The 20,456-nt window shown below is 33.2% G+C and overlaps 1 protein-coding gene across 26 annotated transcripts in view; it reads right to left on the reverse strand.

Annotated features, from left to right (window-relative positions):
- The window catches only part of LOC106881190 (uncharacterized), a 185,571-nt gene that overhangs the window by 35,187 nt on the left and 129,928 nt on the right, over positions 1 to 20,456 (reverse strand). For all 26 annotated transcript variants that reach the window (XM_089359916.1, XM_089359904.1, XM_089359918.1 and 23 more), the window contains 8 exons: positions 19,246 to 19,335; positions 16,874 to 16,981; positions 15,714 to 15,798; positions 14,109 to 14,879; positions 12,282 to 12,427; positions 10,424 to 10,513; positions 5,390 to 5,441; positions 4,423 to 4,543 (listed from right to left, as the gene is read on the reverse strand). In XM_089359916.1, coding sequence (XP_089216042.1) covers positions 4,423 to 4,543; positions 5,390 to 5,441; positions 10,424 to 10,513; positions 12,282 to 12,427; positions 14,109 to 14,879; positions 15,714 to 15,798; positions 16,874 to 16,981; positions 19,246 to 19,335 — 1,463 coding nt within the window. The remainder of the gene's footprint in view (positions 1 to 4,422; positions 4,544 to 5,389; positions 5,442 to 10,423; positions 10,514 to 12,281; positions 12,428 to 14,108; positions 14,880 to 15,713; positions 15,799 to 16,873; positions 16,982 to 19,245; positions 19,336 to 20,456) is intronic.

A 20,456-nucleotide genomic window follows, 5' to 3' on the forward strand; every position in this document is an offset into this window, starting at 1 on the left:
ACAGGTAGATGTAAGTATGTACATACATGTATGTATATATGCATATACTCATGTATTATTTGTATTACATGATCGAACCCACGTGTCATCCCTGCAAGTAAGTTTTGAACTTTTTATTTTCTGATGCGACTCTATCTTAGTATCTTTTTCTCCCTCTCGTTCTTCCTTCTGTTACTACTATATCTCTCTCTTCCTCCCTGTCTCTCGTTGCTCACCTATCTTCTACTTCCTCCCCTTTTTTCTCCCTCTACCACTCTTTCTCCTTACCCCTTGCTGGTCACACGTGTCCAGCTTTACTTCGTTTCTTCCTTGGCTATCGCCAAGCACGCTACAAACTATTCTTCATCTCTCTTCATTCCAGTCGTTGCTTCACAGTGTTCAATATACACATATTTTTCCATGTCTGGCCGTATAGCCTTTTCTGTTTATTCTACTGTTTCGTTTTCCTGTCTTGTTTTCTGTCCGCCACTAGATTCCTCCATGGTACAAATTTAATTTGTGGTCCGTGGGAAGAGCCATTTTAACGATGGAAATGTATCACCAGTATCAAAGCATAAAAACCATTCTAAACACTCTGAAATCATCAGAATACCTGAATTTATCTTGTAAGTTCAACAGACCATTGATTACAATCCCAGAAAGTCCAGGAGGTCAATTGTAAAAGATCTTCATATGTCAGAAGGAACAGTCAGAAATGTTGTCCACGAAGACATCAGATATAAGTCTTATATGATGAGGAAAGGTCAATTTGTCAGAAAAAGCAAAAGAAAATCACTACATCAGCTCTAAAAGGCTCTTAAACAAACTGAAAAATCCAGCAGAAAAAGATTTGATTTGTTTTTTCCCGAACGAGAAAAACTTTAACCAAGATCAAAAAGTTAACAGAAGAAATGACAGATGGTTATGTGCAGACCCTTCTAAAGTTCCAAGCGTTATGCATACAAAATTTTCTGCAACTGTCATGGTTTTAGGGGTTGTCAGCAATGAAGGACATGTGATTCCTCCTTACTTCTTTCCACAAGGCCTTACAGTTAACTCTGCTGCCTACATTGAGGTTCTGGAAATAGTTGTTAAGCCCTGGATAGACAGTGTATGCAATGGAAGGCCATATGTGATTCAGTAAGACTCTGCACTATCACACATGGCTCTAGTAATACAGGAATGGATGGCTGAAAACTTTCATGATCACATAACCCCTAACATTTAGCCTCCTAGTACCCTAGATCTCAATCCATTGGACTATTATATGTGGAGTGTTGTTCAGAGAGAGGTCAATGAACATGCCCATAGTACCAAAGATTTTATGAAAGCTGCCATAGTCAGAGTAATGTCCAAAATGAACCAGGACAACTTGATTCGAGCATGTAGATGATTTAGATCTCATATAGAAGCAGTTGTTGAAGCTGAAGGTGGCTTTATTGAATAATATTACAGAAAAGAAGGTTTATTTTTATCCTCATAGCATTTTTTGATAAATAAAGTTATTATCCGTTATCATATATCTCTTTTTGTATAAACATAAATCTGTCCTCAAGTATTTTACACACCCTGTATACAGTATGTGTATATATGCATGTATATATGTGTGAATTTTTATGTGTGAATATACATATGTGTGTGTTGTTGAGGTAGGCTTGGAAGTGTGGTTAAAAAATTTTCTTGACAAAACTTGGTTTTCAGTTCATTTCCACTGTATGGTAACCAGGCAAGTATCTTTTACTATATTCACAGGTTGACCAATACTTTGTGAGTGAAATTTAGAAAGATGGAAAATGTTCAGGAGTTTGTTGTGTGTGTGTGTGTGTGTGTGTGTGTGTGCACACGCACGCGCGTTTGTTTGTGTGACACAACACTGCTAGCTAAATCATGACTGGTGTTGCGTCAAAATGATAACTCAATCAGTAGAATATAAAAAAATAGCAGACTGAAATAAGTAATATAGGTGATGCCCCAAAAGTGTAGCAGTCCAATGACTGAAACCAGGAAACATGGATGTACATATATGAAGATAAAATGAAGTCAATGGATCTCTAGTGGTTGTAATGATGAATATTTTAGTTGAACCACTTGGTCGAGTATACTACAGACACTTGTACACTGAGGTAAACCCTCAGGCAGAATCAACATAACACAGAGTATCAACAATGCTGACCCTTTGGATCATATGTACAGTCTATCCAGCAATAAAAATTTTTGAAGTTAAATTAATATAAAACCACAGCCTTTTTTATCTTTAATCACATAATAAATTGAAGATACATAAAAGCATAAATTATGAAAATATAATTAAATATTCAAATATATTTCAGCATTTGAGTAATTTCAGTTACATTTAGATTAGGAAAAATATTGTAACATAAGAAATTTAACAAAACTGTAAATATGAGTGTGTTTAATTAGGTGACTGTTTACTGTTACTAGTTTCTTCACTTCATCTTTCTTTGGCTACATTACTTTAAAAATTTGTTGTAGAGCAAGTCTAATTTTATACGACATATTTCTATCCTATCACAATTAATAGTAGATTACACATGCAAACAGGTCCTTATAAAAAGAATGTGTCTGAAATATATAGAAAGGCAAGTGGAGAAGTGATGCATAGCAAGCAAGTGTAGCTGACAAGTAAAGAAGCAATGCAAACACTATTTTCAACCTAAAACAAATGATAATGCAACAATTAATGCATGCAATAATATGAATTTAACAATTAGAAAATATATAATAAAAACAACAAATTTAAATTTCAGCAAAATTCTTTTCTACTCTAAGCACAAGGCCCAAAATTTTGGGGGAGGGAACTAGTCGAATAGATTGACCCCAGTACGCAACTGGTACTTAATTTATTGACCCCCAAAAGGATGAAAGGCAAAGTCAACCTTGGCGGAATTTGAACTCGGGACGTAAAGACGGATGAAATACTGCTAAGCATTTCACCCGGCATGCTAATGTTTCTGCCAGCTCACCACCTTAAATTTCAACAAAATTACAAGAAAATGGTAAGAGTGGACATAGAAACAAATGATCTATAAAGTAGCAATGGCCAACCTTTATCTAACAACAATTTACACAAAATGTATTTTTAGCTTTGTCTCTGACTTAGCATTAATAACTAAGTAACATTGACAAATTAATATAAGATATAAATGTTACAGGAGTTCCACTCCATATTAAAGGGCTCTTAGGGTCAGATGATGATGGTCCTGAGGTTGAAGGGGCTAAAGTTGTTCATTCTTTTAATGGTTTTAAAGTAACATTTCTATATTCTTAGAGTAACTTTACGAAACCTACAGAATTATTTCTTTAAGAGCATAATATAGCAAGATATTGAAACAGTTGAAAATAGAAAATAAATACGCTTTACTCTTTTACTTGTTTCAGTCATTTGACTGTGGCCATGCTGGAGCACCGCCTTTAGTCGAGCAAATCAACCCCAGGACTTATTCTTTGTAAGCCTAATACTTATTCTATCGGTCTCTTTTGCCGAACTGCTAAGTTACGGGGACGTAAACACACCAGCATCGGTTGTCAAGCGATGTTGGGGGGACAAACACAGACATACAAACATACACACACACACACACACACATATATATACGACGGGCTTCTTTCAGTTTCTGTCTACCAGATCCACTCACAAGGCTTTGGTTGGCCTGAGGCTATAGTAGAATACACTTGCCCAAGGTGCCACGCAGTGGGACCAAACCCGGAACCATGTGGCTGGTAAGCAAGCTACTTACCACACAGCCACTCCTACGCCTAAATCTATCAAAATATTTCATTTCTTAAAAGAATTTTTGCTTTGGTTATTGTAAAATATTGATTAGCCAGTAATGTTTTCAAACAATATCAGTTCTGAAATAAATAATTAAAAATTTTTTAAATACTTAAATTTTAAAACAAGAACATAGAACAACTAAAATAAAATGAAAGAATTTAGATAAATCTATAATTTTTAGCAAAATTTCCAAGATCATTTTTTAAATTCACAAATTATCTGAGTGTTCAATTATTATTTTTCTTTTCATACTCAAGTGATTGAGCAACTCAGGTGACTCCACTAATTTATTAGAAATATCCAGGATTTTAAGTAACAACTTTTGACTAGCATATTAGCTATCTAATTTCCTTGGCACTAAAATTTTGGAAAGTGATATTTTTTACTGAATTAAATCTAATATAATTACTATCCCTTATTTTACCAATAGTAGTTTATGTAGATTTGAACATAGATACATAAGGCATAGAATTAGACATTGAAGTATTTATTAACTCTTTGCCTTCTGTACAAAGTTCACATTTGCCGTGAGATTGGTTGGATGTGTTCAGTATCAAAATGATGTAAATTGACAAGAGGTTTGTGGAAAAAAAAAAATGTAAAAAGATAAAAATGCTTTCTCAGTTAAGACAAATAATGTCACTTACTAATTCTTCGCCCACTATTACTATCAGCATCAGCTGCTTCTCCACAGGATCCTGAACCAACAGATGAGTTATCAGGACTTTCAGAATTGGTTAAATTTGTCTTGCTTTTTGTTCGATGGACCTAAGTAAAGAACAATTGAAATATTTAAGATGATTAAAGATAAATAAAATTTAAAATAAAACATAAGTAAACTTAACTTCCCACCAAACTTTAAAATTTACTTTAATGAAGTGATTTCTTCATATTAAGAATTTCAGTAATATATATCTCATTTATTGATCTCTTGGAAACTCAGTGCACTCAATGCATCTAAAATTACATCAAAACAAGTTTTCTCTTGAGTTACAAAATATCCTACAAAATGTCCCTACTGCTTAAGCTAATGTCTCAGAGATAAAATGCTATCTAGTAATCAAACCCACATTTAAAATCTGACCAAGGACACTTTTACTAACACTAATCTCCAGATTTATACATTATTCTATCTCTATATCAACACAACAGAAACACTTGTTTTTTCTTTTCTCACATGTATTGTATTACAGGTTTTCTTATGATTCTATATTAAGTAGAATTCTTTCATTAGGACTTCATAACTGCATCTTTCAGAAATAGGTATCTGAGTATGAATTTAATAGTTTAGAAATACACACAATTGAAATACAATATTAACAAGCATTTATCCCTGTCCCCCAGAAGAAGGTAAAAAGATTTTTGATATTGAACTTCAGCATCAAATTTCTTTTTACTCACTGTGTCTGAGGAAGAGGCAGTTCTGCTGGCTTTTGCAGGCCTTTCTAGACCAGTGAGATAGATTCCATTGATGTTTGATATTAATGATTCCACTTTTTACCATAATTCTTCACTTTTCTCAAAAAAGTTAATTTAATAGTAAAACTTTGAGATTAATGATTACACTACTCTTCAAAATCTTTTATTCCCTTTGAGGTACAAAATGCTACTTACCCGTGTTATAATACCTCTTGCTTTCCGTACTAGAGTGGCTCCAAGGCTGCGTCTTCAATGAAAGATATAAGCAATAAGATACTAACAAAATTAATTTACTATTGAACACACACACAAACACGCAAATATCAATATTTTATCCATTCAAGAAACAATTTACTGAGAAATTAAATGATACAAAAAACAATGTTATTTATCTTAACATTTGCATTTGCGTTTCCTTTTGTCTATAAAACACTAAATGATAATATTTAACAAGTTACCTCCACTGGCACCACCACCAATATTAATCATGTAGAGAGAAATTGTACATTAACCTGTAATTATCATTAATACTACAAATTCCTGAAAATATCAAAATGGTTCCTAACCAGTAGCACTATATCATCACCATCATTTAACATGTCTTCCATGCTGGCATGGGTTGGACAGTTTGACAGGAGCTGGCCAAGTATAAGACTATACCAGACTACTGTCTGTTTTGGCATGGTTTTTTATGGCTGGATGCCCTTCCTAACACCAACCACCCTGTAGAGTGGACTGAGTGCTTTGTATATATATATATATATATATATATATATATATACATAAAGGATTTTCACCCAAAATTCTAACAACTTTTTTTCTCAATATATATATATATATAAACAATATATGAGTATATGCATGTATATGTACATGTATGTACATACCTTCATCTACATGTACATATAGATACAAAACTGGGTACATGACGTGGCAAAAGAACATGGACAAAATGATAAACAAGGTACAACAAACAAGCAAGCCACATAGAAACATCTCCTTCATCAGCTGCCACCATTAAAACACCGGCGTTTCGAAGAATTAAGGCAGTATGCATCGTTGAAATGATTCTTCCCATGAACACAAATTAAATTATTTTCGTGGAGAGTAGTGGCGGACGGAAAACAAGACAGGAAAACGAAACAGTGAATAAACAAACAAGCAAAAAGGCTGTACAGCCAGATGTGAAGTGTGTATGTATTGAACGCTGTGAAGCACGAACAGGAGGAGCAAAGAAGTACATGTGAGCTTGGGGAATCCAAGAACGAAAAGAAATAGCAGCCGGACACACGTGACCAGTGCTGTGTAAAGAGAAAGAGTAGCAGAGGGAAAAGAAGGGGAGGAAGTAGAATAAAAGTGAGCAACGAGAAGTAGAGAGGGAGAGAGATAGTAGTAGTAACGGTGAGAGGCGAAGGACGAGCAACAAGAGAGAGAGAGAGATAGTAGTGACAGGGAGAGGCGAAGAACAGTAGAGGGAAGAATGAGAGGGGGAGATAGATATAGAGATAGAGAGAGTCGCGTTAGAAAAATAGTTAAAACTATATATATATATATTTATTGAGAAAAAAAGTCGTCAGAATTTTGGGAAAAAATCCTTTTTTTTCTTCTTCTTTATTATTAGTGCTTTTTTTCCTCTCTAGAACTTGTCAAATACAATTATGTGAATGTAGAAACACCTTGTTTATTTATATAAAACATGTGCTTTGAGGTTTTGTTTAGAAGAGAACATTGTTTTTGTTTTTTTGGATGAGGTTCCAAGACAATAGAGATGGATAGATAGAAATATAGGTAGGTGAATAGGCTGATAAATATATATATATATATATATATATATATATATATATAGATAGATAGATAGATAGATGGATAGATGGATATGTTTCTTTATTAGCCACACAGGGCTGAACACAGAGGGGACAAATTACAAAGTAAAGCTTTTCTTTTTGGGGAGGAGAGGGAAGGGAGAAAGAGAGAGAGAAAGCGTATCCACCTTCCTATTCATCACTCATTCATTTATTTAATTTTTTCCTTTACCATTGTATTGGAATGGGTTTAAGGTGACTACTTGAAAAAAAAAATGTGTGGTTTGGTCATCACTGACAGTCTTTTTGCTTTCTTGTTTTTGTTTTCCTTTTTCCCTTTCTTCTTTTCTTCTTTCCTTTTTCCCTTCCTTTTTTCCTTCTTTTTTTTTCTCCTGAGTTACATTTGGAATATACCCCTTCCAAACATTCATTTGATAAGGTGTAGTTCTGCATGAAAATACATTAGTATAATATATGATGTATAATATTATACATTAGTATAATAGTTTTGATGTCACCAATCCCTACACCTCACACTTTAGGCCTAAAAGCAATCAAACACTGGGTAGAGAAACAGAGAGAACGGATAAATGAATGCTTCAAGACTGACTTCATCTCCAAGGCCACACACCTAGTACTAGAGGAAAATACCTTTAGATTCGACAATAAAACATATCGACAGTTAAAGGGTATGGCTATGGGTACGCGGTTTGTGCCCTCATATGCAAACTTAGTTATGAGATACTTGGAAGAAAAACTTCATGAGGAAGTAGAAAAAGCTTTTGATCAGGAATACAAGAAATATATCATTAAAAAGTGGGAATGCTTCCTAGATGATTGCTTCATCTTCTGGGACAAATCAAATGAAGATCAGAATATATTTAACAATATACTGAACACACTTCACCCATCCATCTAATTCACGACAGAATCCAGTTGCAATGAACTACTATTCCTGGATATCTACATAAAAATACATCTGTGCTATAGTAACTGACCCCAAAATATGTGAAATCCGACTCAACGAACTCAAAAGCTTAACTGTCTCAAGCCACCCTGTTTTCACAGTACTTCAGCATCCCTTTGTTGTCCCCTAGTGGACCACAGACCCCAGTTTGAGAACCACTGTATTAAAGCATTCGTGGAAATCTAAATATTATTCAGTAATTCATTATTCAGAACATTATTATAACAATTTTAATACACAGAACAATTTATTCAATAACTGCTAGTCCAAGGCCTTTACATTCAAACATGTCATCCAGTGATTCAACAAAGAAACCTCTACATAATCATTTGACTTGAAATAGCAGTTAACTCCCCCTCAAATCACATCCTATCATCTTGAAAAAGGAAGGTCATATTGGAAAATGATGATCACTCCTAACCTGGCAGTAAAGCATAATAATAGCATCACATGTAAATATGTGTATATGTTTTACATCAAACAGGTGCCTGTGTATATACAGGGTGTTTAAAAAAATTTGATATCATTTCACAATCTAATAACTATGCCAGTTCTTGTTCAAATGACTTCAAATTTTAACAGCATGTGTAGAAACAGGTCAAAATTTTATGTTTAATATGTTTAACTTTTCAGGTATAGAAATGGCATTTACTGGAAGAGAAAAGGCATTTTGTGTGTTGGAGCATGTTCAAACAAGACTGTCTATAAAAAGTCACCAATGGCAATGCAGATTTCGACATGGCACAAAAAATTCAAATAGGAAGGCTGTCTGTGCAGGGCAAAAGGATCTGGACAACCACCAAAATTGGAAGAGACGGGTGAGCAGGTTCACCAAAAACTCTTGCGAAGCCCCAAGAAGTCCATAAGAAGAATAAGTCTGGAAACCCAGATTCCTCCAACGATAGTTTAGTGCATCCTGAGGAAACACTTGCTAATGAAACCCTACAAGCTGCAGTTTGTTCAGGCCATAACAGCTGATGACAACCAAAAACGCAAACAATTTTGTGTTGATATGCAAGAGAAACTTGAAGAAGCTGAGTTCAATGAGGCCACATTTCATTCGAATGGCAAAATCAATAAGCATAATGTTCGCATTTGGGGCAAAGAAAATCCCCATACTACAGTTGAGCATGAGAGGGACTCACCAAAAGTGAATGTGTTCTGTGCTATCTCCAAGAAGCGTGTTCATGGCCCAATTTTCTTTGAGGGAAATGTGACTGTGCAAATGCTTAAGAACTAACTAACAGATGAACTCATTGCAAATGAAAATGAAGACTTTGTTTTTCAACAGGACAGGGCTCCATCTCACTGGAACCTCACTGTGCAGGCTTATCTCAATGACAATCTGCGAGGAAGATGGATCAGGTGTACAGGTGATGAAGACAACGTGCTGTTGAAATGGCTGCCACATTCACCTGACCTGACACCTTGCGATTTTTTTCTCTGGGGCTATGTGAAGGGCTTAGTCTATGTTCCCCCTCTTCCTACAAACCTAGAGGAATTGATCAGAGAAATACTGCCACACTGGAGACTGTTACCCAAGACATGCTGCAGTGTGTTTGGGTGGAGCTGGACTACCGACTTGACATGTGCTGTGTCTCAGGCGGTGCACATATTGAACATTTGTGAAATCTTTCATGGGATCCACATACTTTTGAATTTCTCATTCAAATTTGGAAGAATAAATCTTATGTTGCTCAACATTAAACCTGTTTAGTTTCATTCACTTTGACTATGTAGTTTCTGTGAAAGTTACATCTCAAATGAGATCAAATTTTTTGAATGTAAAGAAGTATATATATATATATATATATATATATATATATATATATATATATATATATATATATATATGTATGTATGTATGTATGTATGTATATATATATATATATATATATATATATATATATATATATATATATATATATATATATACATACATAAGGCGCAGAAGTGACTGTGGTAAGTAGCTTGCTTACCAAAGTTATTTCATGCTACTGCTATACATTTATCAGCCACAATTTGCTCTCAGAAAGGTAAATAGTAGTTTGTAAGTATGTGGACTAAAGTAGTATGTTGATGGTAACAATTACAAGTATTGTATGTACTGTGCCATTGTGTGGCACCTTGGACAAGTGTCTTCTACTATAGCCTCAGGCTGACCAAAGCCTTGTGAGTGGATTTGGTAGATGGAAACTGAAAGAAGTCCATTGTATATATATATATATGTGGATATGTTTGTGTGTCTGTGATTATTCCCCAACCATCGCTTGACAACCAATGTTGGTGTGTTTACGTCCCTCATAACTTAATGGTTTGGCAAAAGTGACCAACAGAATAAGTACTAGGCTTACAAAGATTAAGTCCTGGGGTCGATTTGTTCGACTAAAGGCGGTGCTCCAGCATGGCTGCAATCAAATGACCAAATTGAATATAAGAATAAAATGTTAAAAGGTTTACTTTTTGGGAGATTCTAGGCGCATCTTATAATGTTCCATTATTTTCTCTTCTAGTCTCTCTTTCTGCCGGCGCAATTCAGCAAATTTCTCTCTGTAATTAGAAACATTAATTAGCAAGTATTACTAGGATTAGAAAGAGTGGTGATGTTGTGTGAGCTAAACTAGATATCTAATAATATTAAAGTTTACTGCTTTACTGTTATGAGTACAAATTCTTCCAGAGTCAGTATTACTTTTAATCTACTGGATCTAATAAAATATTATACAGTTTTCATTACTTTTAATTAAAATTTCTTGGATTAACACTTCAAGTGTGCTAACATCCATTTTAATATTATATAATAGCTTATTTGATAAAGAGTTCATTTTACTTCTCGTTCACATGAAATTTGGAAAATAAGTACTAGTAAAACATTGAATGCTATGATTACTTTTGGATTCTAGAAATTAAATCTTAAGAGACTAATTTTTCTTAGGGCAACGGAAGTAGCAAAGAGAGTAAAGAGCTAAATGAATGCTTTATTACAACTACATCAGTGCCCCATGTTAAAAACTTGCAAAATTTGACCTTTGGCCTTTTAAATCTTCAGTTTATGTGTTCATCATCATCATCATATATATATATATATATATATATATACATACGCCCTCCCCCACCAAAAAACCCCCCAACATATACATACTATTATGGTCTGTGCTAAAGCACAGACCATTGCATGGAACAGATACTGCATTTCACCTTCATCTTAAGTCACTCAGTTACACACCCTTTCCTTCATCCTCCTACTGTCTATACAAAACACCATCTGATCTCATTATATAGCTGTAGATTTTTGAAATTTTTAAAGCTGTATTAAATCTGTTGCCTTTATTTTTTATTGTAATAGTTAATTGCATTGCTGGTTACATGCTTCCAATGCACCAATTACTGGTTAAGTGCTACCCAAACTGGGGTACTCTCCCTAGAATGTTGGCACTCTAAATTTACTTGCAACTGTCAACTTACAACTGTTTAAAAATAGACAATAACCCCATTTCTCACCAGTCTAGAATGAGTTGTACTTTGTCAATGACATATAAGAGAAAACAGCCCATGTCATGGGCACAGCCCCTGTTATAGGCACAGCCCCTGTTATAGGCACAGCTCTTTCCTCCAGACCCAGACAATAAAACACAAAACAGAATTTCTGATGGGCTTTTGCTCAGTTTATGACTACCAAATTTCATTCACAAGAAACTGGTTGACCTGAAGTTATGGTAGAAGATCTGTCAGAATACCATGCAGTGAAGCCAACCTTGAACTACAGGGGTGCCAAGTGAAATTAACCAAACAACCATGCCTGTACTTATTTTCCAGTTAAGAAATATTTTAGTCCCAGGTGTAATTGTTAACTAACAACCTTCCTAACTCCACTCTTCATTACAGAGATTACAGAGTGCAGCTTCCATCTCCAGCTCCCTACATTGGATTCATCATCTAACCAGCTGACTTGTTCACTGTATGTATCAGCCCTTGATCCATATCCATTCAAATTATTTCTTATCTGTATTGTTTTTATATAATTAAGCTTCAAACCCGATATTTCATGTTACTGCTATAGACTTATCAGCCACTATTTCCTCTCAGAAAGGTAAATAGTGGTTTGTAAGTATGTGGACTAAAGTAGTATGTTGATGGCAACAATTACATGTATTGTATGTACTGTGCCTCAAGGAAACTTCTAAGCCTCTATTTGCAGAGCATAATGGAGTAAGTTAAAAAAAATAGAGAACAACTTAGAACTGGATTATTGAGTGAAATAAATAATGATGTGTAGTTAGGTGATTTGAAATGCACAAGTACAAAAATAGATACTTACTGATAAGCTTTTGCAGTCTCTGCATGCTGGTCTTTACTGTTGAGAGCTTCACTGAGAAGCTCTTGATTTTGGTTTATCAAAGTCTTCATCTGATACAGCAATTGGTTATTTTCTTCTTCCATCTTTTGATTCATTTGATCAATTGCCTGAACAAAAATAGTTTAAAAAATGTTAATATCTGGTTAGATTATCACTTAGCATTCAGAAAAGTCATAGCACACTACACAGTTCAAAGGTGTTTGAAAAAGAAAATTGTTCATGTTAAACATTGTTCTGCTATTTTCATAAACATTTGAAGTAACTATTCCACAGCTTTGTGTTCTTCAAAATGCTTATCATTCAGCAGTGGAATAGTGGTGGTGGTGGTGGTGGTTTATTTTTCTTTTAGATTTGATAGAAAGTAGCAGTGAGCAATGTTTAGCCAAGGTAATCTAATCCTTTTGATACCAAACCATCTAATATATATGATACAAATTTTCTGTTTTAGAGACTCTGAATTAAAATCTTCCATCATAACTTCATGTTGATCTATGTTTCAAACACTAACTAAATAATGGTAAATATATTTTACTAAATTCTTCATGATTTTCAAAATTAACTGAAACAAAGGCAGTTTATTTCAGTAGAAATATGGTAACAAAAGGGCAAAAGAACCACATCAATCCTCAAGTCAGAGATTTCAAGAAAAGAAAAAAAAAAGAAAAAAAGAAAAACATCCCATGGTGTACAAAATAAATACATTGGACCTTTTATTTTAATTCCAGCATTTGAGCCAATATGGAATGGAAAACTCAGTTGATAACCCAGTTTTTAGTGCTGGTATTCTAATAGAACAACTCAGCAGTTTCCGTCAAATTGGTTGTTAATAGGAAAGACATCCAGCTGTAAAAATTCTAGCCATAAATCATGATAAAGTACGTAGGATTGAGGAAAGAATACAGTCTTTAAGACAGACAATCCATGTTAGCATAAAAAAATAATGTACAAGGGAATACTGATAAGGAAACAATTTGACTTTTGTTGATTAAAACTAAGAATATTCAGGAAGATGACTTTTATAAACTTGCATTTCTTGTTGAAACAGTTGTTAGGGTATAAAATTTGCTTTCAAATATTGATGTAAAAAAAAAAAAATAAAGGTAGGAGAAAAAAAAGCTGCTTCAGACCCATATATTTTTTTTGCAATGAAATCACTTGAAATAGCTGGATCAACATTCTTTTATATACTGTGTATATTCTTTAGATATACTTTTCTTTTACATTTATATAATATGTATATATACTTTTATACATTTGTTTTCAATTCATCTATGTTGATATATATAATGACCATATAACAGTATAATGGTACTGCTATCAACTGTAGACTGCATAATGTTGGTTTATTCTTAACATAATTTACAGTTAGAATAGTTTTATATCTAATAGTTTAAAAGTGTAATAAATGGGAGTGATATTTTCCGATGGTACTGAGTAGATAAATTAGGAGTAGCAGGGGAAAGAGAAAGGCAAATAATTCAGTTCAAGGATGAATTCAGCTAAGCAGAGGAATGTAGTGGTGATGGCAGTGCTACTGCAAGGTTAGGAGATGTTGTAGCCCTCACAAAGTGCTTCAAACAGTTATGTCTGGAAGTGGTTAACCTATTGATCACAAGAATTATAGTTAGAAGAAAAGACAGCAAGTAATAGCATAGTTAATGGCCATGGAATTGAATTGATTATAAAGTTGCAAACTCGATTTGAAGAACAGGAAGGAAATTGGGAAAAGTTTATGCAAACTATAATATAAACTGCTTCAAATATGAAACAAATGTAGCTTTTACTTACTTCACAACGAGTGGCTAGTTTTGTCATCTCAAGATCGGTATTGCTGAGCTGCTCCCTGCTTTCTGCAGCATCTCCTTGAAGTTCAGTGTAACGGAGTTGCAAATCATTATATTCAGTTTTTATTCTCTTGTACTCCACTCCAAGATCTTGATGCTCCTTTTCCAAACGCTCATATGCTGTGTGCAAATTATCATATTTGTTCCTCATATGATTATAATCCATTTGCAGGTTACTCAGTGACTTGGACTCTACTTTCAACTGTTCCCTCTCTTTCTCAAGCATTTCTCGCAGCTTAGTGATATCATTCTTGCCTCGAAGTAAAATAGATAGTTGATCTTGTAGGTCTTTCATTTCACCACAACTTGACTTATGTGTGGTTTTCAGAGACCCATGCTCAGAAATAAGGGACTCATATTCAGTGGTAAGATCATCATGGAGCTTTTGCAAAGTTTCATGTGCAGAAACTAAAGAGTCATATTTGTTTTGTAGTTCTTCAATACGCTGCAAATTTCTCTCATTCTCTAGATCTGCATTGTTCAACTGAGATTGCAATGTGGAGTTCTGTGCTTGCAGTGATGTGCATTGTGTCTGTAAGGTTTTGTTCTCTACTTCAATCTTTGCATGCTGTGAATGGCTGGTGTTATTTTGTTCATGAAGTGTACTTAACTGATATTGAAGCTTGTGGTAATCATTATCCTTTTTAGCTATTTGTTGATCTATTATTTCTAGTTGGCGCTTAAGGTTTTTATTTTCAGCCAGCAATGTAGCATTCTGCAACAAAATAGTATGAGAAAGGTCTTTAAAAAAATGATATAATTTCATGGAAGATATCTTTTTCTTAATCAGTTAAGTTTGAACTGAATACAAAATTAAATGTTCATAGTGTTTTGGAGAGAATACTAATTTCAAGAATGCAGTAAAAGATTAAGAAACTTAAAGGTATTTAAGTTTACATTTTAAATTCACAAATATTTTATACAACAATGGTATAGAAACATGTTTACAAAGCAGATAGATACAATAGCATATTCTTTCACACAACTTCACTAACAATTATGAAGTAAAATTTATTAACACACTACACATATATGCATTTATGTATGCATATGTGTTGTGTTGTGTGTGTGTGTATTACTACTATATATATTTTAGAAGCCATAGCTTAGTGGTGCAACTATTGTACTTCATTTAATGGGATTGTGGGTTCAAATCCAGCTATATGCACTTTTCTCTATGAAAATAAGGAAGCATAAAAATAGTGGAATATTATTATCAATAGTTTCTGTGTGATTTCTGACCACAGTTACGATGGCTTACTTTTTAACAAAAATAAAAATAGTAGAAAACAACTCTCAGAAATACAGTACTATCTATGTGAACTTAAAGTATCAAAAACTTCACAAAAAATATAATTTCAAAAGAAGTTCTCTATTTTATGGTTCTCTATGAAATTCCAACTGCCTTATAGTTATCAAAAGGATCTTGGAAATTATTTTTGATCATATTTAAACATCTATATTAAATTGAAATAAAAAAAGTCTTTAGATGAAATTATTTTTACATGAAAGAAATGAAAAAGATATAGATTGTTATTTAAGTACTTACATCTCTTTCAACCTCAACCACTCTGTCTTTTATTTCCAAAATCTGTCTTGTAGGATTACTGATATTTACAACAGATGATGTGTTCCTTCAAAAATAAAACCATTCATTTTTTAAATACATATCTGGACATATATGCATGTATACATTCATATACTCACACATAGCACACACACACTCATTTATATACATATATTCGTATATGCAAATTATATTTGTGTATAATATGTGTGACTGTACATTCATGTGTATGTATCTTGAAAAGTTCCACCTAAATTTTATTGAAAATTTATTATTACTCTCAGTTTAACAGCTTAAAATCTCATGCGTGAAATATAGCTAACAACATAAATACACAAATTTTTATATAAAAGTATGAGAGAGAAAGGAAATTAAAGAGACAGTCTTAGGTTGATACAGATATATATATATATATATATATATATATATATATATATGCGAGTAAAAATAAATACAAAAAAGGTGGGTTTTTTTGTATGATTGTGTATAGAGGAATATATTATTTTGCTTAAAAGAGTTCCAACACTGTCTGTTTTTTATGTTTTATTTATATTCCTGCAGAACTAATGTGGGGTATAGAATATGGAATATACAATATATAATATGATATACAATATACAATATAAAATAAAATAAAATAAAATAAAATAAAAATGGATGGCACCATGAAAGAAAGTATTGAATGTAGATGAAATATTGAGTGTTCAATATAAAGGATCAAATATATAAATATATAAATATAAATATATATATATAAAGGCGACTCGAGTTTCAGGGCTATTTCCCTTCGTCATGGCCGGTATGACAGACTTTAACAGACTGTATATATATATATATATATATATATATATATATATATATACTGGTAACAAGAAGATAATACAAAGAAAAAATGTGTAAAATGATAATGCATGAAAGAAAGTCTATTAACAATATTTAGGGATGTACAGTGGAAAGAATTACATGTGGAAGATATATGTAACCAGTATATCTGTGTATATGTAAATATGCCAGTATGTAAATGTGTGTGTATGTGTTTGTGTATACATATGTATATGTATATACATGTGTAGACACACACATATATTGAAGAAGTACAGTGAGAGGAAGCAGATGCAGAAAAAATATATAACAAGTAGTACCCATCTTGGAACTCTTCTTCAAGTCGTTGTTTGAGTGATTCACAATCCCTCTTAACTGAGCGAAGTTCTTCTTGTAATTTCATGTTTCTGTTCTTGGACTCCTCTAGTCTAGATATACAAATGATTAAAAAAAAGTTATGAATAGTCAACTACTGATTGGTTCATAACCCAAGAAATAGAAATAAAAAATGTTCAAAAGAAAACAATAGTGTGAAGTTGGGCTGGTTTGACTAATGAAAATGGAAAGATAATCAACACAAGTCAGCAGCAAAACTGTAATTGATTTTAATTTAGAAAGCTGCAATACAAATGATAAATATAGAGTAGTGCATCAACAACTGACAGCAGGTGTGGTAGTGGTGGTTAATATGTCTATCTATGTGAAAAAAAAAGGTAAACAAACAATCTATTAGTATTGTGATGGTGACATAGTATATACTAGCTATATTGAGACAAGGGAATTGTAAATACTAGGTGACAACAAAAAGAAAAACATGTAATGATAATAATGAACAAAATATATGAATTTTTTTATTAAATAAAGAAGAAAATGGGGAAATGATGGGAAACTAGGGTGAAATAACAATGGCAATGAGGAAGCAATGTGAAGTGAATGTAGAATGAGCGGGTTAAGTTTTGGGAGGGAATGTTAGTCAATTAGTGTCTAATACATCCTGGAATCTTCATATAGGTGACACGCATTCTGTTTATATCTTGAATAAATGAAACTATTGACATGTCATTTTGACAATGGATATTTATTTTCCACGAAAACAAAATCACACACACACATTCAGGCCTACAAGGACATCCACACATGCATAAATTGCTTTCACTCACACACAAATGGATGCCAATAATGAAATGTACATGCATAAATTGTTTTCACTTACAAATGCACACAAAAGATTTTCCAGGGATAAGAAGAGACAGAGCAGAAACGTGATAAATGAATACAAAACAGTTTTTAATAATTTACATAAATAAATTAGAGCAAAGCTGTGTGTGGGGGTATCAAATGTTTAATGATAAAGCATAACTTCTAAAAAAACAAACAAACAAAAAGACAACACTACATTTGAATAATAATAGTTTAGTTTATAAAGTAAAGCAGATCTTCTGTGTGTGTGTGTGTGTGTGTGTGCATGCGTGCACATGCAAAAGTGTTTTATTGTTTGGGATACATTTGATATGTAATAAAACTTAGTACAACCAAACTCTAGACAGCAGAAGAATGAGGTGAGGAATTTTAACCTAATTAAATAAATTTGAGAACAGCTTGCGATGAAATATTTCAAACTAAAAATATTAAACTTGCAATTGATGTTAAGTTATAATATAAGATTGATATGAATCTTTTCTCATAGCTAAAAGCCAGAATTCAACTTTCAAAATATTTAAGCAGAATGTTAATAGCTTCACCAGCCTTGGCGGGGCTGCAAAGAGCATGGCCTTTCCCTCCAAATCTGGATAATTAAAAAATCCAGGAAACTAATAGTGGTCTGCATCAGCAAAATTTGTATTTATTGCTTAAGTTTAAAGTTAAAAAAAAACAAAAAACATTTGAGCTGCATTTTCTTTCTTGATGTGAAAGAAAAGAAGATATATATGTATATTTCTAATAGTTGTATTTAGTTGTATAAGGATATCACAATTTCTAGTAAAGTTTCTTGCTTTTCTTTTCCTTTTTCTAACACAGACTAAACTAATCAGCCTATTCATAGCAGTTGTAACACCAACAGCACACACTTGGAAGGTAACATTATGTATATAGGCATGTAAAACCAAAAATGGCAACTAAACTTATTGCAAAGATATTGATTAATATATGCCATACAGGGGTCGGGGGATAATGTCAAACATTTAAGGCTTAATGAGATACTTTAAAAATACCAAATTAAATTCATCTTCCTACCTGGTTAATGTTTAACTTTAATCTTTAAGGTTAAAGTGAGTTTAACTGTTACAGGATACAGTATATGCTTTTTCTTAAATTTGCAATTAGTATATCTTTTACTTGTTTCAGTCATTAGACTGTAGCCATGCTGGAGCTACACCATAATCGTTAAATTTCTCAAGGGATTTGATCCAGATCAGATATTTTTTAAGTTGTTGAAATAGAGCATATTGATACATTGTATATATAAATATATATATGTCTGTGTGTGTGTGAGCACATATATTATTATTAAGACTATCATAGTGTATAAGGAGCAAATATGTCAATTCAGAAATGTTTTAATGAGACCATGAAGTACACAACTATATCAGACATAATTTTTATAAAATTATATTTCATTTCTAGAAAAGATTAACAAAAAAATCTTACTTAAAATATCACTGAGTAAAATATTATTTGTCTTGTGCCTTACCTACTCTCCAATGAAAGAATCTTGTCCTCTTTTATTTCTGTATTTTTCTTTATAGCATCTTGCATCATATTTTCAAAGATCTGGAACCGACTGCAGTGAAATTTAAAAAAGAGAAAAAAGAATGAGTTTAATAAAATTAACTCAAATATAAATTTATTAAACAAATTAACTCAATCTTATTGATATTTGTTATGTTCCTGCATTCTTAAACCAATTCATTGATGACAGGATTTATAGCTAACATAATATGTATTAGTAACCAATTGCATAGTACTTAATTTAGATATGAACATGATTTATAATTAGAACTGTGATGAGTGGCTGTGTGGTAAGTAGCTTGTTTACCAACCACATGGTTCCGGGTTCATTCCCACTGCATGGCACCTTGGGCAAGTGTCTTCTACTATAGCCTTGGGCCGACCAAAGCCTTGTGAGTGGATTTGGTAGACAAAAACTGAAAGAAGCCCGTCGTATATATGTATATATATATATATATAATATGTATGTGTGTGCGTGTACATGTTTGTGTGTCTGTGTCCCCCCAACATCGCTTGACAACCGATGGTGGTGTGTTTAGGCCCCCGTAACTTAGCAGTTCGGCAAAAGAGGCCGATAGAATAAGTACTAGGCATCCAAAGAATAAGTCCTGGGGTCGATTTGCTTGACTAAAGGCGGTGCTCCAGCATGGCTGCAGTCAAATGACTGAAACAAGTAAAAGAGTAAAAAGAGTAAGAGTATACAGCAGTGAAGATGCGTGGCTTAATGGTTAGAGTATTCAGCTCATGATTGTAAGGTTGTGGGTTCAATTCTCGGCAACATGTTGTGTCCTTGGGCAAGACACTTTAGTTTCACATTGCTTCAATCCACTCAGCAGGCAATAATGAGTAGTACCTGTATTTCAAAGGGCCAGCCTTGTCACATTCTGTGTCATGCTGAATCTCCCAGAGAACTGCATTAAGGTACATGTGTCTGTGGAGTGCTCAGCCACTGGCACATTAATTTCATGAGCAGGCTGTTCTGTTGATTGGATCTTTTAGTTTTAGGGAAAGACCATGTTTTTTTTCAGGTACATTTAACATTTCCTCTACAAACTCCAAACAAGCCCTACTCCCTTCCTTTTTTTTCATACAAAAACTAATGCAAATTTTGAATGGGGTATAACTGTGAAAAGAGCTGAGAAAAATAGGTAATGCCCCCTAAAAAATGGGTGG

Source organism: Octopus bimaculoides, chromosome 11, assembly GCF_046866305.1.
Source record: "Octopus bimaculoides isolate indiv1 chromosome 11, ASM4686630v1, whole genome shotgun sequence".
Classification (NCBI taxonomy): Eukaryota; Metazoa; Mollusca; class Cephalopoda; order Octopoda; family Octopodidae; genus Octopus; species Octopus bimaculoides.